Raw genomic sequence first — 23,297 nt, forward strand, 5'->3', positions numbered from 1 at the left:
ATTAGGCAATGGCTGTGCACCAAAATGACCCTTGACATTGTCTCCCCTTTGATCTTTATGGTCACCTTCGGAATGGATGTGTCCAAATTCCTACACTTTGGATTTGGATTTTTTGTTTCCTCCATGGGAATTTGTGCCAATCTTTCACTTCGCACTATGGCTTGGAGCAGATTTTGCCTATAATTGGGAACTAGATTCAGAATTTGGTCCAATGTGATGTTCAGCTTCATCTTGCTGAGATCCTCCCACAGGTGTAAGGACTTTCTAGTGACACACTATAAATTAAAAAAAGTGTTGTATTGCATTATGTGTAACATTGTCTATCGAGACAACTTGAAATTTTTATGGTCATGACACCAAAGTTGCTATATCATGTCATGTTATAATGATACTCATAAAGGAAACTACTTAGTCATTAGTATGCTACTCTCCTAGATCCTAACAGGTGCTTCTTTTGCATTCACTTCAAAAGGTTTGGCTTAGTTGAATAAATTCTCAGCTCAAGAACGTGGTTCCAAAGAGACATTGTTTGAATCACTAGGGCATCCCGCTGAGCTTGGTCAACACCTTCTTGTACAAGAACCTTATTTTACCGGTCTTCCCTCACTACATGAATCTCGAGACCATTGACTATAGTATGATACCACGGAGCTGATTTAAGATGTGCTTTGGTATTGAAGAGTTTGTCTACAAGGCACCTAATTCCTTACTAAAGAAAAGCTACTCAAAAAGCCGAGCAAGCTTGAGCTCGACAATAGGTCAATTTTTCCCAAAATTTTAAGCACCGACTGCAAAGATCATTCTCGTTGATCTGTGCCAAATTGACCCGAATCCTCCAAGTTACACAGTTTCCCAGAGCTCCTCTACAATCTCCTTGAAGGCCTTCCACAATGATAGGGAGAGTATGCAATGGGGAGCCCTCCACCACCGAGTGGTTCTCTACCACATATTTTTTTTGGATAAGATAGGCTTAATTAGTCACTAATGAGGATTCAATCTTACTAATTATGATATTATGGAGTGGTAATGAGATGAAAGGAATGGCATTGACTCTGATACCATGTTAAATGAGATGGATTTGAGTAGGATATGAGTGCATGAACATGAGAAAATGAGAGCTATGGTAGAAGAAGACATGCTTAGAGCATAATGTTGACACTAATGAAGATAAACAAGATATGAATTAGGGCTAATCACATGCTCACATTTTTACATTAAGAAAATGAGTTTGACACATCCATTTATAGCTCTTATAGAGCTCTCATCCACATGCTCCATACACCCTTGTGCCATCCTTGTGTTCATAAATGGCCACATGCCTTGTGCACCATTGCATTTTCCATGTGCCTACTTTTTGACCATTGACTCCATTTCACATTCATCCATTTCACATCTCTTAATAACCTATACTTCATCCATTCCAATTTCATAGCATCCTAGGCTCCATCTACCTTCTTGCTCCCACATACACATGACATGACGGGCACCACATTTCATCAATAGGAGAGGAATAGTGTAGCTTGTAACATTTTTGGTGCCGCTGATCTTTTTTGAAAAAAATAAAGAACCATTAATCCTCTTGCATGATATCATTTGATCATTCATGTTGTAAAGAAACAATCTAGAAAATTTGAACTGAAAAAAATAAGATTTACACCCCCAAATCAGCGATTTTTGGTCGAAACATGTGGAATCACATTGCCATGAGATTTTGTAAGGTGCAAAATCATGTCCTTGATTTTTGAGTATGCCATGATTCTCTAAAAAAATCCAGCTATCCCACCAACCCAGGACTACGCATTAAAGGCCCTTATCTCTGACATATTTCATCTTATCCAATCGTGATTACGGATTATGGATCAAAGTCTGTGATTGTCAAATCACGACCGTGACTTGCCACTTCATAAATCATGCCTAAGAATCATGCTCCAAGACCAGCAATCATGCTGTGATTGCCACAAAACTAATCACGATGATAGAACTTCACAATTTAATAAGAAGGTCATCTGAAATAGTTAATAGAGGTATTAGGAAATTTATTTAAACATTCATTGGACTTTTTTGGGTGAGTATCATCACCGCCGTGATTCTGCTGAGGATCACAACTGGTGATTCTCAACCCTATAGGATCATGTTAACTGATACCTTGAGTATCATCAGGACAAGTTCTCAGGGGTGTTTCCAGGGTCTTCTTTTCACTAGGGGAAGCTGTGAACAATTGAGAATAATGGCATCAATTTGTTCGTGATTTCTGTCGTGATATGATCTATGTCAAAACGAGTTAAAAGACACCAAGGGAAAAAGTATGGGCTACTCATGCCTTTACCTATTCCTGTTGCGGCACCATGGGAAGAAATTTCTATGGACTTTATAATTGGTTTACCTACCACATCTTCTCGAAATGATATGATATGGAAAATTGTGGATAGGTTTAGTAAGCAAGCTTATTTCATTGCATGTCGTAAAACATTGAATGCTTCACATGCTACACAATTGTTTATCAAAACTGTCTTCACAAATCATGGATTACCTAAAGTCATTATTTCATATCGTGATTCTCGATTTTGTAATCATTTTTGGATGGCATTGTTTTCAAACTTAGGCACAAAGATTGATTTTAGTTCTACATATCATCCAGAAAGTAATGGACAAATTGAGGCCACAAATAGCACTATTCTAGATTTTTTGAGATCTTACACTATCTCATCTCCTGCAAATTGGGATCAGTATTTACATGTATCTTTTACAATTTGCATATAACAACACACCTCATACAACCACTGCAAAGATCCTTTTGAGATTGTCTATGGTAAGAAACTTTCAACTCCAATTACTAGACTTTCTCATGAAGTTCGAGCGGCCAATGATTTTGTCATGGCTCATAATCGAATTTTGGCTAAAGCTCGTGAGTCTATTCTTAAGACTCAACAAGCTTACACTAAATAGGCTAATAAGCACAGAATACCAAAGACTTTTGAGGAAAATGATTTAGTTTGGCTTCGCATAAAAAAGTGCAGACTAAAGTCTGTTGAGAAACATCCAGCTATTAAATTATCTCCATGATTTTATAGGCCTTTTAGAATAACTGCTAAGATCAATAACAATGCTTATCGTTTGTCCCTTCTTGACCATTGGAATATTCATAATTCCTTTCACATTAGTCTCCTTAGACCCTGAGTCCCATGGTTTGATTAGTGGTTGTTGACGACTCTGCAGTGCCCTTGTAAGGACAATCTTTGATTAAATGGTTAATATTCCACACTTTACACAACTCATTCCAGGATGTGTTGACTTGAGTAGTATGCGGTTTTGTCACATTGATCTTATGAGGACACTTGGCCACTCAGTGAGGTCCTTGACAATGGTGGGGCTCTTTTTTCTATGGTATTAATCTCACGGCCCTTCCATTACGTTGCAGCTTGGAATACTGGTACTTGCATATTCCCTTACATTAGAAAATATTATGGAGGCACCTCCCGATTTTCAGCTAGCTCTTCCATAGTTTGTCGAGGCTTCCATGCATATTCTCCTTGCTCTGCACCTTTTCAATGATCATTTGATTAACTGGCATTATGTGAGGTACTGATGGTTGTGGTGGTAGAACAGGTGATGGTATAGGTACTTCTAATACTCTATATAATCCTCTCATCCAGTTTTCACATTTGACAAATTTTCTCGTGGTGTAAGCCCTTGCCCAAGTGGCATAGGTAAAGCTACTTGTTGTGCTATGTAGAAGGCAACTGAGGTACTTGAGGTGCCTATAGTTCTTGTGTCAAATGTGAGTACCTACACATACTCATGTCATGGTTCCCAAGTCGCATACAATGCACACTATACATCAAATGGGTGAGGCCTTAACTAAGGACACTCTGTGCTTGTGTGATTTTTCCAATATATTGAGCACCATACCAATTCTCGTCGTGGGTATAAATGTTGTTCTATGGGTACATCCCTTACCTCTTTTAGCTTTATCTTATCTAGGAGTGTAGTTCTTAGCTTATCTAGAGTCATATCCTTTATAGGTCTCTCTGAGGTTATCGTGCTTGTTCAGCCCGATGCATGCTATGGAGCTACCATAGTAGCCAATTTGGTATCATAAGGTTTTATGCATGTTATACCCAAAGTCGATGGCTTGCTTCCAACAATTATCAAGCAATGTTGGTTAGGCCAACAACAAGTAGTGAAGCATCTTAGTATCCCTTACTCCCCTACGGAAGCATGGTAGTAATTTCTCATCTATCAACCTCTCTATAGGTTTACACCTTGAGATTAGGTTTTTTAGATGAGAGACATAATCTCTCATTGACTCATCCTCTTCTTTGTTGATGTTATAGAGTTGAGCCACAGGGCTCCACTTTGTGCACAGCAAAACTAGGTACAAGCACACTCTTACGTGGTGTGAAAGTAATCCGATCATCTGGCTTAAGCTATCGATACCATTGGATGTGCCTTCCCTTCTTATGTAAGGGAAAATGCAAATAGTTTCGTCTCGTCACTAATCAATCCATTCAAATATCTCCAAGTGTTGTATGGCATCGCCACCATCACCTGAAAACTTTGGCATTAATCTTCTTCGGTGATCTTTAATAGATATACAAGTTCTGTGACTCCCATATGAGCATTGCTCACTTGGTGTGGCCTTGTACACCATCCTGTCTATCCCTCTCCTATTTCGACCTCTTGTGGCTCCAACATATTGATTCATATATACACTTGGGTCAGGTGGTATTAGGACAATTTCTATGTTCTTGTTTACACCATCATCCAAGACTACTCCTCTCATGTATTCCTGGAACTCTGGGGTTCTTAAAATTGCATCTACCTCAGCCTTGGTGTAAGTTTTCTCTAACTTTCCTCGTGATCATTTCTCATTCAGCTAGATCATCTCCAAAAGAGGCTCTAGAGGTGGCATGCCCTCCTCCATTGCCAATTCAGCCTCTCTAGCACACTACCTCATGCAGCCAAGTTCTATCCATGCCTCAATCCCCTAACACTAGAAGAATCTTCTCCACATATTGTCATATCAAAAGCACGTCTCTCAGACATCTCCATCTCCTTATGGAGATCTAAGCTGGTCTTTTCTTGTTCGAGCCTTCTAAGTTGGGTTTGGGCTTCTCTCATTCTTTCCTTAATCTCTAATTCTCTGGAAGCGGGGAAGTATACTTCCCCATTCTTAGGGCACTTATAGGATCCCTTCATATTCTTGGAGAATACTATATCGCGGGTTGAGGGTTACTCATCCCTTGGTGATGGTTCATCCCTTAGTTGTTGTCTTGTATTTTCAAGTCTTTTCATGCTCACCTCTCGATCCAAGCTTGATGATTGTCCTTTGGCAACCTGTCGAGATTTTCCTTTTAGGCTTGTGTCCATATCCTAAGATTTCTTGGGCTAAGCCCATGAACCCTCCAGACAGTGTTCTAGAAGAAGTTCCCTTCTCTCACTTCCTCATTAAGAGGATTTTCCATGGATTTCTCACTACTTGATGACTCAAAAGAATTCATCCTATGTAAAGCATACACTCCTTTGTGTTCTGACCGTACAAGCTGACCCTAAGCTTATCTAGTAGGAGGATCTTGGTTGGGTTAAATGCACTATTGTCAGGGCGATATCACCAACAAGCCTACTCAACCTTAAGTATGTGAAATGGTTTTAACTGGCCAAAATTTTAGAATTGTACACATTTGGAATTATCAAATCTGGAACTCACAAGTTTCTACAAAATTACAGCGAAAAATGTCCACAATCATGGTCATGATTAGAAATTACGAGCCCGTGATCATGGCAAAAATCACAACAATTTTACAAAATATTCTCAACTTTTCACAACTTCCTCTAGCATCCGAAAGCCTTTAGGAACATTCCTGAACTATTCTCCTATTGATTTTGAAGATCTTGGTGATGTGATTTTGCAGGATTGAGAATCACGACCATGATTTTGTAGGATTGAGAATCACGATCGTGATCCTCTACAAAATCACGGCGATGGTCTTTACCCAAACAAGTCCAAGGATTGTTTAAATGATTTCAATGATACCCCTAGTCATTGTTTTAATTATCTATCTTATCAAATGGTCAGATTCTATCATCGCGATTTTTGGTGACATGTAATCAACAACATGCTCGACAATCACAGGCGTGATTCCTTGGCGTGGCAATCACACGCCATGATTTTAGTGACATAATTGGTGACATGTTAACAATCATGGACATGATCAATATTCATGGACCGTTTTTTCAACTATGATTTATGACATGTCAGTCATAGCGTGATTCATCATTAACTGTGATCACGATTGGATAAGATGGAATTTTTCGGAGATAACGTGCATTTAATGCAGAATCCCAAAAATTACAGAACAGATAAGTTTGTCAAGAAATCATGTCATGAATGAAAATCATAACCATGATTTTGCAGTGTTTACAAAATCATGGCGATGTGATTCTGCACGTGTCAACCAAACATCAATGATTCAAGTGTGCAAAATTTAGTTTTTGAGTCTGATCCCTTGCAACATAAATATTCAAATGATAGCAAGAAATAGAATTAATGACGCTTAATTTTTTTGATTTTTTAATATTTTTAAAAAATGCTGCATAAATGGCTATTCCCTCCACAATCACTGTTGTAAATAATAACTTCAAAATTAAAATTGCTAAAACAATGCAAAACAACCCTTTTTCACCTATTTTGTCCTCTTTCTTCATAACCTTATCCACATTATATTCTCTTCTCTACTAATCACACATCTTCAAGAAGCCATATTAAGGAAAAAGAGACTTGTAAGAATATGTCAGGGAGAGAAAATAGAGTAGAAAAGACCGGTGGTCCTTGACAACGGTGCCAAAAATGTTTACTGGGCTACACCATCCCTCTCCTATAGTGAAATGGACAATGATCACCTTATCGTGGGGAACTTGCCGGTGTGTCCAAGTTCAAATCTCGGAAGACTCTAAGCTTTGCTGGTGGCAGCTAGCACCACTCTCTTGCCTTCTCCTGAAGCTGTCATCATCATGAGGTTTGCCATTCTCCATACAAGAATATAAACATGCACCATGAATGTCTCTCTCTCTCCTCTCAACTCTCTCTCTCACACACACACACACCATAGATAAGACTAGACTCAGTTGGCATAAAGGGGGATTGTGTCTTGCATTATGAGAATAATCTTATTTATACAACTGGCCCTTATTCACACTTGGGTGCCCCCCCCACAACTTAATGAAAGATAAACTAAATGCTTACAAATTACATAGTTTTGTGGCATAGCCAGCTATTCTTATAATTACAATGTTTAGAGTGCTATTTCATGACACTTATTGTGCTATCTCTCGTATGTAATGGAGAGATGCCCAAAATGGAGTTAATAGTGACTTGATGTAGCCTCGCTTATCCTCATCTTGACTCTAGTACTAGTGGCTTGTGAAGTGCCACGGTAACCTCTCTTGCTATGCTAAAAGTTTTTTTTTATTTATAAGTTTGAAATAACTTTTTACTGATTTGAACTTCTTAGTAGCAATGACGGTATTTAGAATATATTAAGGCATCAGAAACAATTAGGTCGAAATATTATTTCGATCGAAACAATTGGAAAAAATTCCTTATTCATCTACAATTCAAATGAAACCAAAATTAAAGACCTCTATAATTCAATCGAATTAATGTATCTTAGCTTTATTATGGTTACCTTAGTATCAAAAAACCTTCACTTTATGAGACAAAATCTTCCGTCTCCAAACTTCCTCCAAAACCTATCTATTTATGGATTAAACTAGGAAAGGATTATCTATAAACTTGTGCGTTCATGCGGATGTTCCCCTTAAATCCTCATATTCATAATTATATTACCACATTATGGATTTCCTTCTCTTAACTTAAGGAAGTCATGCCTAATGAAAACTCTACTCGATTTCTTTATTATTAACAAAAATTGTTCATACATCCTCTCACCCATAGACTTAACGCCATGTGTTCCATCGATAGACTTGGCTATTTTGATCAGGAAAAAGAGTGAAGAGCTAACAACTTCAATGGCAAGATGCTTGCAAAGTTGAAGATGTTGATTGTAAATATTCCAAAACATCTATGAAAAATACTCAACAATCTAATAATCTAATGTGTTCTAAAATGTTTATAAAAAACTTAGCATGAAACCCTAATCAGATTGTCCCATAACACTAGCTCTCACCTCATGCAGATTTCTCACTAAATTAGCATGTTGAGTGTGTCTATAGATTAACAAACAGGCATCCATAAAAATATTCTCAAAAGTATCCGATAGCAACAAACCTGGTGGCACACACTCTCTACAATGAGAAAACAAAGGTGATTATGGCTTAGCAAATCTTCAATGGCATGAAAAAGCACAAAATTTCCAAGAGCTAGCAATGGCATCGAATGTCTCATCATGCAACCTTGAAAAATGACCAAACACAAGCCCATTAACCTTTAAATCATATGACTAATGGACATTTCCATGTAATGATCAAGCTATACTTAACAGACACTTGAATATAAATAACAATTTAAACATAATAAAAGTAACCACAAACCAAACAAACCTCTCAAATCGACTGTCTTCGAGTTACATCGAATCCATCGTCTCTCTTTTCAATTAACGTGAAGTTACACAAATTCATGATCTCTCTTTTACAATTATTTTTAACAAGATGATAAATGAGGCTATGGTTGGATGTAAAAAGCTAACAAGAGTGACTAGAATTACTTTTGCATTGTTTGTAATCATGTTTCACACAATATGGTTTTTGAATGCTGTTGTTCTTGCTTGGGTGAAAGTGCAAGTCCCATGCATGTGTGAAAAGGATGTCGGATAACTCTAGGTCTTATAGGGACCAAAAAGAATTATTGTGCATAGCTATGCAGATACAACAATCATCCCACCGCCTAGGCTTCATTTAAGACCCAGTGGCATATAGTGCTGAGGACAAGCAAGTCCTCCAGCCTAGGCTTCATTTAAGACCCCGTGGCATATAGTGCTGAGGACCCGCAACCACCGTCCTCCACCATGTTAAACCGGCCTACTGCACCACCGAGGCAGTCATCCAAGCGCTTTGTGAAAAAGCTCAAAATCCCGATGAGATGACCCTTCTTCAACTAAAGCCCTTTTGGCTGCATCGCTCAGCTTGCTTGCCTTCTCTCTCATCTGTCTCCCTTTCTCCCCTTGCATCAATTCTCTCACTTTCTCCTGCACTTCCACTCTCGAGACAAGCCCACTACTCTTCTCAGTACCTGCTTCCAAACCCAACCCAATCCCCCATTGATCCTCCACGCACCTCCGAGTTAGAAATTGGTCGACAAAATGCGGCCATCCGAGCATCGGAACTCCAGCTGTGATGCCCTCCAGTGTGGAGTTCCAGCCGCAATGCGTGAGAAACCCTCCTACGGAAGGGTGAGACAGGATGTGAAATTGGGGCGCCCAGGGAACTACCATTGCTTGATCCTTCAGCCGGTGCAAGAGGGCGCCCAGTGTGAACTTCCCCGACTGACCAGACAAGTCCGGACGAAAAACCCAGAACAAGGGCTGCTGGCTAGCTTCCAAGCCGAGCACAAGCTCTTCAAGTTGCTCATCTGATATGGTTATCACTGTTCCGAATGCAATGTAGAGGACAGATGCCGGAGGGTGAGCTCGGAGCCAGTCCAGGTGGGAGTTCTCAGGTCCCAGCTGCAAGCTGATCTCTGTAACCCTTGAGAGATGCTGAACGAAGGCGCGTCTACCAAGGGGCCCAGTGTGAGAGGTCGAAACCCTAGATCTTCTTGCAAAGCGTCCAATGTAGTGGCCTCCAGTTCTTCAAAGGTGTTGAGCACCACCCACGTAGGTTCGCCTATTCGTTTGAAAGGCCCGCATCCATACTCCTCAGCAACTGGAAACGAAGGGTTGTTGCCAAAAAGAATGCTGCTTATCTCAGAGCGTCTATGAGGGGGCACACCACGAACACACGTGATGAGTGTTGAGTCATCTGCGGGGAACGCGGAAAAAAAAAAGTAACGGTAAAAATTAAGAATTTTAAAAGAACTTTGGTATTTATGTGTACACACGACATGCATGTGTGTGGGTGCATGTCATGGGTGTGGGTGTGTGCATGCAAGTGCATGTATGTGTCGAGCCTATGTGTGCACATGCAAGTGTCTATGATTGTACGTATGTCGATTCTTTGTGTTTATATATGTGCACACATAGAAGTGTATGTTGAGAGTGTGTATGCACATGGTGTGTGAGTGTGCGTGCTTTTATGTGTCCATAATGTGTGTGCGACATGTCTGTGTGAGTGTACCTATATGTATTAAAGCCTTAATGAAGACCGCTCTCACGTTACCCTCATGCTGCGACTATGTGAATCGACTCAGTGTGTGCACGCATATGATTGTATGTGTCAACAAAATCATGTGTGTGTGCAGCATCATGTGTGCATACACTTATGTGTATGCACGTGTATGTATATATATACCTAGATGAATCCAAGAACATGTCCAAATTCACCTTTTACGAACGTGCATGTTATATACTCATGGTAGTCAACCCACATGACTATATAACTATCAACTCCATTATGCATAGTATGGACTAGATACTATGACATCTCCACTAACGTCATCAGTGCCCAATAGTGGGTGTAGAACTTTGTATCAAGATATGCTCTCTCACACGCACTCCACACACACACACATAAGAGCATATATTCACACAAAGGCCATCATACTGAGTTTCTGTCAAACCTCCGAAGATACAGGGCAGACTCAGCCATAATGAAGCCTAGCACTAAGGGAAGTAGCAAATAGAAAGAATTAGTACAACAAATAAGTAGTTGATAGGGCAAATGCACTCCCAAAGATAAAAAGAATAAGCACAATATCAACTGGCCACAACTCGGACGAAAAATTCACAATCTGAAATCTGCATGTCCACTAATAGAGTTGAATTATATACCTACATGAATCCAGGAACATGTCCAAATTCACGTCCAAGAACATGCACGTGTATGTATCTCTATGTGCGCATATGCTAGAGTATGTGCAGTTGGCTTGTGTATGTGGATACATACGTATATATACGTGCACATGTACGTGTATGTGTGCACGTGCGCTAGTGTGTATGCGTATGCATACATACATGCACGTGTGTGTGTGTGTGCGTGTATTTGCATGTGTATGTTTGTGTGTGTGTGCGTGTATTTGCATGTGTATGTTTGTGTGTGTGTTGTGTATGTGTATTAAAGTGTGTGTGCAAGCATACGAGTGCGTATATGTGCATCATGTGTGGGTGTGTGTGCACATATGTACGTGCGTGATTGAATGTGTGTCGATGTTATATGCACGCATGAGAGTGTGTGCGTGTGCCTATATGTATACACGCGTATCTCCGTATGCACATGCACAAGAGAGTGCATCTATGTGCCTATGTGTGTGTATGTTCGTGCATGTGTCAATATGTGCACATGTATGTACACTTGTGTACATATATACATGCATATGTGTATATGTGTGCACGCTCGAGTATGCATGGACGTGTATGTGCATGTGCATGTACGTGTGTGTTGTGCGTATGTGCACGTGTGTGCACGTGTGTGCAAACATGCAAGAGTGTGTATATACGTGTGTATGCCTTTATGTGTATGTGCATCATGTGAGTGTTTTTTTGTTTTGTTTTTCGAGCCAAGGTCAGAGATGAGCGAACTTATTTTGAGACTCGAACAGAGAAACGCTTTTGTCATTAGCTTCGTCCTCCCCAGCCATAGAGACGGTGTCACTGCTTCCTTAAGGCATTTTCCCCGGAAGACCCATGATATGGGATCATGTGAGTGTCTGTGTGCAAGCATGCAAGAGTGTGTGTAGTGTGTGTGTGTGTATGCACACAAGGGAGTATGTGCTAAAAAAGTATGTATGAGAATTTTTTAAAGCAAAATTTTTTTTCAAAAATAGAAATGCTTATTGCTTTTACTTTTTTTTTTCATTGGTAGAGATGTGGTGAGGTGTGCTCACTTATTATATCCTCAAATAATGATGGAGTGTGTCCTATTTTTAAACAATGCTGGAGAGAAAGAGAGATACATTTTCATCATATAAGTGACCTCCCAAAGCACTATGCCCTTTTTACACTAAATTTGAATTTGAAATGGGAATAAAGCTTTTTCTTCACTCTTTAACTCTGCCTTCTTAGACATGGTAAAATGAGATGACCATAGAGTGACACATAAGTGAATGTGTGGTAAAATGAGATGGCCACAAAGTGACACGTGAGTGAATGCTGAGGCAAGGGCAAGAATAGTGAGAATAATAGTGTAGAGATGATAATGGTAAGAGCTCATGCAAGAATCCCACAATTTTCATCTTGTATTAGTTTTGAAGAGAAATGAGAGAAGAGAAAACAAAAAATATGCAATGGTAATTCTAGGAATGAAGAAAATTTAACTCTAGATTTCTTGACAAAAATATAATTAAGCTTTTTTGAGGATAGATCTACAGGTTTTTCAACTTTCTTTTCTGTAGAGAATGAAGATTTTTTCTTCCTGAAAATCGGTATAAGGCACCAAAACGTTTCTTCAGAGGCTATTAATTAATAAAAGCTTTTATGGATTAATCTTTTATAAGGTTTTAGCACTGGCAATATCCTAATGCTTTTCAATCTTCCCAAAAATAGATAATGGAGATTTTTTATGGCTTCTCATGGCACGCAACTGCATGGAGAGATAACTAGCGCTCCCTGGAGTCCAACTTTCTCTCTCTCTCTGTATGCGCAGATAGATAGTGCTCTCTCTTTATGGTACGCAGAGAGCAACGTAGGTTCTCTCTCTCGCTCTCTCTCTGTGGCATGCACTGTATAGGGACGCAAGATTGGAGGCAAGCAGCGGGGACCTATGGCTGAGTTGAAGTGGAGGATACGATGGGTGACCAGGGGGCTGCATGGAGGGAATAGAGCGCAACCGCATCTGCCAACAGCTGCACCTATGCCTACCTGCTGGACCTGCTACGAGGGCAACGAGGGGCTGATGAGGGGAGGGAATCGATGAATAGAAGGCGAGCTCCTCAGGAATGACTGAGGACAGAAAGCTTCAAGGAGAAGGCCGAGGAAGCACTGGAAAAAACCTTAGAATCGTAAAATTTCCTATTAGTCGGCCTTGTTAATAGACACGAATAAAAAAGTTGTGAATATCGGTATATATAATGGGGGGGAAAAAAACAATATCCTTAGCTGGAGAAAACCAGTAATTAGCAGCAGGATCTGTACCTGGAGGGGGCTGGAAACCATGGGCCATGAGCAAGTTGGAGGCAAAACTGGCAGCAGACTGGGTCCAGAACGCCAGGCGGGGGATGCCCAGCTTGTGGGCGATGCCCTGTGTGAAAAGGAGGCGAAGGTCGGACACTAGGAACGAGACGGGCGGATCCTCCTGAAGAAGCTGGGCGAGGAGGCGCTCCACAGCAGCCCTCATAGCCGGGGAGATGGCGGCCGTCGCTAAATCTAAGGGGCGATCGAACACCGCGGGAAACCCCTCTTCCAGAGAAACCAGGCGGAGCAGCCCACAGCCGTCTTTTCGCTCCTCTCCTTCATTTTTCTGCAGATACGCTTGAATCCGCTCGTGATTAAACTGCGTGTTGGCAAAGGTTACCTTGTAGCCTGCTGAGACGAGCTTTTTGGCGAGCTCCATCAGAGGATGTATGTGGCCTTGGAATGGCATAGGCACCACCAGTGCGTGTCGCTTACAGTTATTGGCCATTTGATCACAAGGCAAAGTGTTTTGGCATATGGATGAATGGATGTATGGAGATATATGTGTGTGTGTGTGTGTGTGTGTGTGAGAGAGAGAGAGAAGAGGGGGAGAGAGAGAGAGAGAGAGAGAGAGAGAGAGAGAGAGCCCGGGGGGTGCTTAAGAACCACATACAAGTGATGGTAGAGGGAGGTGGGGGGGTGCTTAAGAACCACATACAAGTGATGGTAGAGGTAGAGGAGAATTCTAACATGACACGAGCACAAGTCCAACACTGCACACGAAGAAGCATGACACGACACTACCAGAGTGGGTGATCATTGCTCAAGAGGGGAGAAAGACACTCTAATCTTGTTTTTTACTTTTCTTCTAGCTCTTGTACCTTTTTATGGTGTATTGTCCCTTGAGGCTTGTACTCTAGCAAAAAGGTACGAAAAATGCTAAGAATAACATGACCATCGAGCATCACTGCATTAGGAGCGCACCAAAACCTTGCTTCATTTATGTTAATTTCTTCGCATGCTCCTTATCAACATCATCGATACTATTTTTAAGGAAGCAAGGCATTGCCACATGCCAATGCATGGCATGCCTCCATTTCTTTGTTATTGGAGCATGAGTAATTACATGCTAACATCTCAAGAGAAGGGTGGTTAATTTTTGGGCAATCAATACTTGCATGATTTTTGTATAATTCAATTAGTGTGGATCAAGAGAATGTCTCATGAGTAGAAATCTAAAAGATATAGGAATTGAGTGTTTAATAAGCTTAGAGAGGTTGTAATTAAAATTTGCATGTTTGTTTTGCATTTTTATATGTGTTTTTGCATTTGCATGTGCAGCATGGGAAAGAGTATATTTATTACGAAGAGTAGGGTGTAGAAAGGAGTATATTTATTATGGTTGTCCTTTTCATGTACTCTTAACACTATAAGAAAATTCCACATAGTTGTTTATAACAAAAGGAGTATATTTATTACGAAGAGTAGGGTGTAGAAAGGAGTATATTTATTATGGTTGTCCTTTTCATGTACTCTTAACACTATAAGAAAATTCCACATAGTTGTTTATAACAAAATGGACTCTTTTGACTTTTATATATATATTTCACTATTTGATTCTTTTAATTTAATGGATTCTTCCAATCAACAATTTAATAGAATTTTATCTTTTATATATATTTTGCAACATTTAATTCTTCCAATCAACAGTTTAAAAGATTTTTTATTTTTTCAAGACACCTTCACTATTAAAAAATTGGAATACCACTTTGGAATTTCCTTTTCCAAAGACAAATATCTATTTTAAAAAAGCCACTTTTCAAAAGAGTTAAGATTCATCATTTTTCAAATCACAAAAGAGTTAAGATTCATCATTTTTCAAATCACAAAAGAAGAATATTTTTGTTATGAAAACTCGTACTATATATTGTTGAGTTTTTTTCTAAATTTAAAGAGTTTTAGCTAACCGAAGTATGGAATCTAATATTCTTTTAAAGAAACTCAAAAAGCCACATGGCATGGCATCTTTTTGTGTCTTGGCATTGAAGCCACAAGACGATACATGGCATCTTTTGTATCACTCCCATGGAGAAATGGTTTGAAGATGTTGCCACTTCTAGGGCACATATTGGTTGATGTGGTTGGGTGGGGAAGGTTCCTTGTGTGGTGTTAATGTTCGCTAAAAACATTTGAAGTATCAATATGAAAAATATGTTGCATTAGAGAAGCAATTTTTTGCCTAAATTGTGCCATTTAAAATTTGATAAACTTTGATTTTTCTCTTATATGAAATGGGAAATTTTATCTTTTCCACATAGTAAAAATTTCCCATGTATCAACATGACTATCAAAGGCTTCATCCACATATCACAAAAATTTAGAACTTTAATGTTTGTAAGTATGAAGGACATCTTATAGGTAGTGGAATGCCATTTGGTGAAGGCATATGGGATATGCCCTAGCCTAGTGTTCTAGTTATCTAATATAGTCTTATCCGTTTGAGCTTCAATTTTTAGGATGCGGACCTATTCTTGAGTTGAACAACAACACCTAGTTGCCTTCTTAGAAGAGTTTATACTTTCCATTTCTATCTATCCATCTACACTACACATGACTTCTTCCACAATGGCACTATTCTACTAGTAGTAGTTCCTAGGGTTAAGCAATGGCTACAGTAGCTATGGGGGTTGAAACTCCATAGTGTGGAGAGAGAGAGAGAGAGAGAGAGAGAGAGAGCGAGAGAGAGAGAGAGATACACACACGAGTGTTGGGCACAAACGTACATAATGCATCATTGATGTAAAATGAAAGTACATGCCCTTTTTATAGGTGCGGGACCTTATGTTTTTACTCACACAAATCACAAGTACTAATGGGCACATGACACATAGTACATACTTATCCAGATAAGAGGGCATTCATGCCTAAGCAAGTGTTCACACACTCATAAATGAACATCCTTCCCATGTAACTTGAAGACGGTTGATTGACAACTTAGTTTGGTTTGTGGTTACTTTTATTATATTTAAGTTGCTATTTATATTGAAGTGTCTGTTAAGTATAGCTTGAGCATTACATGGAAATGTCCATTAGTTATATAATTTAAAGTTTAATGGGCTTGTGTTTGGTCATTTTTCAAGGTTGCATGATGAGGCATTTGATGCCATTGCTAGTTCTTGGAAATTATGTGCTTTTCCGTGCCATTGAAGATTTGCTAAGCCATAATCACCTTTGTTTTCTCATTGTAGAAATAGTGTGCCACCAAGTTTGTTGTTTTGAGAATATTTCTATGGATGCCTATTTGTTAATCTATAGACATACTCAACATGTTAATTTAGTGAGAAATCCACATGAGGTGAGAGCTAGTGTTATGGGATAATTTGATGAGGGTTTCATATTAAGTTCTTCATAAACATTTTAAAAAACATTAGATTATTAAATTGTTGAGTATTTTTCATAGATATTTTTAGAATATTTACAGTCAACATCTTCAACTTTGCAAGCATCTTGTCACTCAAGTTGTTAGCTCTTCACTTGTTTCCTGGATCAAAATAGCCAAGTCTATCAACCAAACACTTGGCGTAACTCTATGCCCCTTCCTACTGGAGATTTTGGGTATCTCAAGGGACCAGTTTGGAGGCCCAAGGAGTACGTGTATACAACCCATGCTGTTAACCACATATTGGTTAACACATTCTTATGACAACTATGTCCGCACACTTATGTAATAGACGCTCATGCTGTATTGTAAATCCCATCATTTGATGAGGGAAACTCCCTAAATACGCTCCCAAGTATTGAGCTTCAAAGGACAAACAAGAGGATCTTGGTCAGTTGGCCAAACCATAGAGAAAAGCCTTGTAACTATGTTTTGGGCACCCCGGGTCACTTACTCCCACGCGGCCTAGTGGGAAAAGGCTTGGAACTATAAAAGCCAATTTCTCTTGTTTGTAACTCATTCTCCCATTTGTGCAATAGAAGTGGAGTGTTCTCTTTCTCCCTCTCTCTTGCGACTCTAATCTAGCATGTGTAGTGTGCTTAGGGTTAGGGTTTGGGAGTGATTAGTGCTAATCACTTGTTCCCTCTTGCTTCCTCTCTCTCTCTCTCTCTCTCTCTCTCTCTCTCTCTCTCTCTCTCTCTCTCTCGTGATTAGACTAACCAACCCGATCCTCTTCCGCGGAGATCCCACACGATCTTCGCGCGAGAGAGCTTGCATCACCCATTGGATTACAGCAACTGCCTTAGTGTGACAACGAGTGTGGGAGGACAACAATGATGAGCGGCTACGGTGGAGCTCTTGAGCCATGCTCAAGCTTGGCGAATAGGTAACTTCCCACGACACGGTTAGGGTAGGCTTTTCTTAACACATGCTTACTTGGATCGTACACCCTAATTCAAAGAAAACCTTATATCTTGGACATGATTAAAGAGAAAACCTTGTGTGTTGAACATGATTAAAGAGAAATTAGGTCTTGTTAAAAATTATGCCCTTCATTATGTAAAAATTCATGATTCAACATGATTTAAGAGTAGACTAAGGCTACTAAGTTTGTATTTGCCTAGAGAGACGTTTATAACCCTTGATGGGAAGCCTTTGTTAACTCTTTAAAGTGAGTAATGAAAGTTTCCATTTTATGCAAATGTTTTTTCTATCCTAAGCATAAGATCAAATTGCCTGAACGTGCTCAACTTTATTTGATGTGATGCTTGATCCTTGATGGGAAGCCTTTGTAAAGTCTTTAAAGTGAATAATGAAAGTTCTTGGTTTACGATAAATGTCTTTTCTATCCTAAGTGTAAGATCAAATTGCCTAAAGGTGTTCAAATTTTTTTGACGTGTCTCAGGCAACCATGCTTATATAACCACATTGGACCTAGTGTGCAAGCCCTTAAGGAGGCCCTTAACAAGGATCAGGATGGGAACTTTATGGGCGAAGGACCTTATTTAGGCAAGGTAGTCAAAGCACGAATTGAAGCCATGGAGGATTACTTCAACATTGATGGATTTAACGAGATAAGTCAAGTGGCCCTAGTATGTCTAAAACTTAAGGGCTCGACAAAGATCTAGTGGAAGAACCTTTGCCACACAACACCTAGATACCATAAAGGGATACCTTTATCAAGAAAACCAATGAGTTCTTGGGACTATCTTAGGATGGAAAAATAATAAATGAGTACCATCAAGCTTATGGTAGCCTCTCAAAATATGCCCCACTAATGTATGAGCATGTCTTCTTAGCAGATTCATCTATAGGCTTACTAAACCCTTAGAAAAGATGGTAGAAAATGCGAAACCTACAAGACGTGTCCATGACCAAGGATTATGTGGTGACCTTGGGAATCAACCCTCCCACCTCTGTATCCGAGGCTATGTCCATGGCCAAGGATTGTGTGGTGACCTTGGGAATCAAGCCTCCTACCTCTCCCAAGAAGAGATCCCTTGCTCCTATAAGCTCCTTCCAAGAATTGAAGCTACATCAAGGTTCCAAGGAGAAAGCTAAGATAGACCAGTCTATCGGATGCCCTCTCTTCGAGCAGGATTCAAGAGGAACCAATGCTTTTAAGTGTTTCAAGCCTGGTCACAAAGTGAAGCACCATAGCAACACTCTTAAACCAACTCTGTCTGCTATCAAAAATAGTCATGTCCCTTTACCCCGATCCTAAGGACTCAACCGTGGGCATGTTCCTAATCATTGGTCTATCTCTAAATTTGTAAAAATAGTAGTAGATAAAGAAGAGAAAAGATCTAGGATTCATGATGCCATCGATCATCATGGCCAAAACCCACAATTCCTAGTTATTCGGACACACTAGTGACCTTTTGGGGTAGGAATTTCAATTTTCTTATTTAGCACTGATTCGTTCATTTTGCCTGGCTATAAAAAAATAAATTTGTATTAAAGGAAAAGTAAATCTATGAACGTTGAGTTAGCACATTGGGAGATTGCTTTTCGCATGCCATGAAATTGACAGTATTAATTTTTTCACATGCCATGAAACTGATAGTATTAAATCTATAAATGTTAAATTGGGAGGAGTAAGTCGAATTATTGAGCGACTACGTTCGAGCGATGCTTTAGAGTGGAGGAGTAAGGGAGGGTATGGAGGAGTAAGGGTTTAGGGTTTGAGTGAATAAGACGTTGGGAGGAGGGAGTAAGGGGAGGGAGGAGAAAAGACTAACTAACCTACTAACTGAGACTACTAATCTAGACTAAAGACTAACTAAACTAAAGACTAACTTAAGATTAAAGACTAACTAAACTAGAACTAGAACTAAACTACTAACTAAGACTACTAATCTAGACTAAAGACTACTATTAAACTAAACTGAAGACTAACTACTAAACTAGAACTAGTAACTACTAATCTAGACTAAAGACTACTACTAAACTAAACTGAATACTAACTACTAAACTAGAACTACTAACTACTAACCTAGACTACTCCTAAAGACTAACTTACAAGTGTTAACTAGAATGGGCTAGAATGTAATAAGTAGTAAACATTATTCACAAAGATCCGATGTGATCTATATTGGGTTAGTGGCAAATAACGGGCCATAAATGGCAATTAACGGTGGTCCACAGTAATCCATTTAGTATAGCTACAATAAATGGTAAAATTAATGGGCCATAAATGGCAAAGCCATTCTATCCCTTGTTGAGGGGTTGAGAAAACCCTTTCTCATCCACTTAAATATTCCACGATTTGTAGAATCAAAAAACGTTATGGAGCACAATCTCCTCACAACCCTCACTGCATTAGATGGTGCATACTAAAACATAATTGTTTATGCCTGCAAATTATATGTGAACCAGATAGCTGCCACTTCTTGATTGACCATTTAATTCAGAATATGGCATTTGTTGTCATTATTTGGCCACCATATCCCTTTGTGACGTTCAAGCTGGACTATGCCATATCAGCACTTATGGACACCATCTCTCTTTCTTGGTTGCTCTTCTTTGTGTTTCTTTCTCCTAGCCATCCTTGCCTTAGCATTGCTCTTCTCTGTCTCCCTACCATTCCTCATGTTTTTGGATTTCTCATTACTTAGCTCACAATGCCATCCTTCCTTGTTATCAACCATGGTGCTCAGACTTTGGAAAATCATATACGACACTGCTGTTTGTGAGGTTTCACTGCTGTTTGTGAGGTTTCACTGCTGTTTGTGAGGTTTCACTGCTGTTTGTGAGGTTTCACTGCTACAACTCACTGATTTCTTTGGTTTGCAAAGTAGCGACATTGTCCTCCAAGAGGAGACAGGACTTCAAGATGTAGGGATCATCCATCGACCACTTGAGCTGGAAGCCGGAGAATTCAAATTCAAGGTGAAGCCAAAGTATGGTGGTGTGTTCACTATAGTAACGACATAGGAAGCTACACCTTCTGCCAAATCGAGGGACAGTATGAGTGTGATCAGCTTGCTTGAAAGCTTCCACTTAATAGTTCATTACATGTTGCTTTCTTGAGTGCCACCACTATAGAGCAGGTTTCAGAGTTGCCCCGACACTATAATGGCTACATTGTGTTTGAGCTTCCGCCATCTCCTCTAGGTTCTGCAATGTTTAGGAGATGGATCAAAAGTTTGATGGTCATGTCTGGACGCTATACTCTACAAGCTCGCAAGACTCTTTCAATGGAATGGTTCGAATAAGTAGGTGTGCAGGCTACTTGAGGTGTTGCAATTTAGATTGTCCTTATATCGATCGGACAAAACTATGCAATGAAACACAATGGAAAGGAAAATTGAGAAAAACATGTCCATAGGGTCCAATTGATAGAGAGTGTGGTTCCGTGGTATGCATTCATTGTGGTGAGATACCAATATGTGTTGCACGATGTAAAGCTTTCATTTACTACTGCATTCCACATGATTGTGAACATACTTCAAGATGTGCAGTGCATGTGGGAGTTCATGAGCATCCTGTTGATGAGGGGAGCAGTCGAGGTAAAAAAAAAGAAAGTAGATGAAATGGTATCAGACCGTGCAAGAAAGAACCCTTTCATGTCTTGCAAAAATATTGAAGTTGGTGTTGCCAAAGATATTTTCATGGACATGTTGATTGTTGGTAAAGAGGAAGTAACTGAGGAGTTGGATGAGATTGGTGTTTAGCAGGTTCTCGAGACAATCACACCATTGTCACAAAGAAGGAGGATTCAAAGATCCATGTAGTCAGCTAGATATGGATTAGAAGGAGTGGATTGTGGGCTTGATTCATTGCTAGATTTGAAACGGCGGTGCAAATATCCATTTCTACAAAGTATACTTTTTCTTGGACAGCTCTCATATGATCAACAACCTCATGTCTTCAAGATGTCTATTGTTGGTCTAGGTTCATGGCTTGACTTGGTTAATAGAATGAGGCCACGTGGTAGCTTGGGGCAACAATGGTTGCACTTTGACCATGTCCACCGGGTTAAGGGATGGTCTACCATGGGTGCCCATGTGTATGACCCTTTCATCAGAGAGCTTCTCACAATTGCTACATGTGAATTTAAGCTTGAAGACACTAGTGCACAGATAAAGTTTTGGCAACTCATTAATGATCAAATATTAAACAATGGATTCCCTTTGCTAGAATTTAGAGGCTTTATGGTAGATGGAGCAGGTGTAAATTGGCTTACAGTTAGAACAGTGTATAATGGTGGACCTAATAATCTAATGGAGGGTAAAGAGAGAACATGTGGTTTTCATTGGGAAATGAGCATGATAAAGCATACAAGGAAATGCATTAGTCCTCCTTTTCAAGAAGAGCATAAGCAGCTGTGTAGAAACTGGAAGAGAGCGACATCGGATGCTAGTGCAGAGATTTGTAAAGATGATAAAGAAGTGGTGAACACCTATGCATGTAAAAGATGGTGAGTTGTTTGCCCTTGAGACATGGTTGTTAGCATGGTGGGATATACGAGTTTCCCAATGGGGGGAATCATTCATGAAACAACATAAGGACACAGGATTTGTTCCTTCTGTGAATTTATTAGAGACAAAGAATTCAAGTATGAGGACTGCTCATGGATATGCTAAACACATAACCTTATATGAGGCCACTGCTTCAAACCTGGAAATGTATGTGCTTCAAAGTATACACTACAATGCCTACATGTCTGGCAAACATTTAGGAACAGGACCTACCCTAGACAACTAAGGGAGAGGATTATGATGAGATTCAAGCAATGTGTCGACAAAGAGACTAGTTGATGTTGCCCACATTGTTATAGAAGAGGCTTGGCTTCAGACACCTGAAATGCAAAGGCCATCGATGGAGCAAACCCAAATTAGAAGGAGAAGAGACTCTTCCACTCCTGCTATAGTGATGGAGCATGATAGTCATAGGCCGGAGTACATTTATGTTACAGGTAGGCGACCAATTGGTGGGAGGAGACCTCCTCTTTAAATATACATGAAGAGGAGATTCTATGCAAGGAGAGTGTTGTTCATGACACTAATTGGGCCATCAGAAGAACAGAGCCACGTAGTGTGGTGACATGCTTTGGGTTCATTGCTGCCCCACAAAGGCTAGATGTGGAGCACTCATAAATACATTAGGTCGAAGTGCAACTAAGGGTGTCCCTGCACCTTGCTTCAAGTGGAGAAGACAACATCCTAATGGTATTAAAGAGCAGTTTGTGTGGTTTTGCAACACCTCTTTAGCCCATACATGGAGTGTTGACCAGTCTATCATTGGTGTGCTTGGCCATTCCCTTGGGGTCTAGAAGGTTTTTGTTGGGACTTCCATAAAAAAATATGAAAAGGAGAAATTGCAATAGGTATGAGGATGCATTAGCTTTTTTTGGGAGAAGAATTTGAGAAACGCTTATATATGTTCTAATAAATCTTCAATGTAATTTTGGGAATGTATAGAAGCATTAATGCTACCCTTGCTACAATTTTGCTATTTTGATGTTGGGTGACAGTCTAAGAACCCTTGCTTCTAAATGTGTATGGCTTTCTTTGTATTCAATAAAATCATGTGGACTTTTGGATTTTACATTAATGAATGGGAAATAGCTAAATTTGGAACAAAAATGACCTGAGGATAATGAATTGGTTTGTACATATTGACAATGATATAGA

The 23,297-nt window shown here is 39.7% G+C and overlaps 1 protein-coding gene and 1 pseudogene across 1 annotated transcript; both read right to left on the minus strand.

Annotated features, from left to right (window-relative positions):
* Positions 1–9,056: 9,056 nt before the first annotated feature.
* LOC147619277 (UDP-glycosyltransferase 74E2 pseudogene) lies at positions 9,057–9,449 on the minus strand (annotated as a pseudogene).
* A 149-nt stretch (positions 9,450–9,598) lies between these two features.
* Positions 9,599–13,733, minus strand: LOC147619278 (7-deoxyloganetin glucosyltransferase-like). The gene is made up of 2 exons (XM_086772937.1): positions 13,242–13,733; positions 9,599–9,975 (listed from the first exon to the last, which is right to left on the minus strand). The coding sequence occupies exons 1-2, from the start codon at positions 13,726–13,728 to the stop codon at positions 9,599–9,601; spliced, it is 864 nt and encodes a 287-aa protein (XP_086629063.1). The 5' UTR covers positions 13,729–13,733.
* Between the last annotated feature and the right edge of the window lie 9,564 nt (positions 13,734–23,297).

Source organism: Cibotium barometz, chromosome 33, assembly GCF_041138505.1.
Source record: "Cibotium barometz isolate CiBa-2024 chromosome 33, ASM4113850v1, whole genome shotgun sequence".
NCBI lineage: Eukaryota > Viridiplantae > Streptophyta > Polypodiopsida > Cyatheales > Cibotiaceae > Cibotium > Cibotium barometz.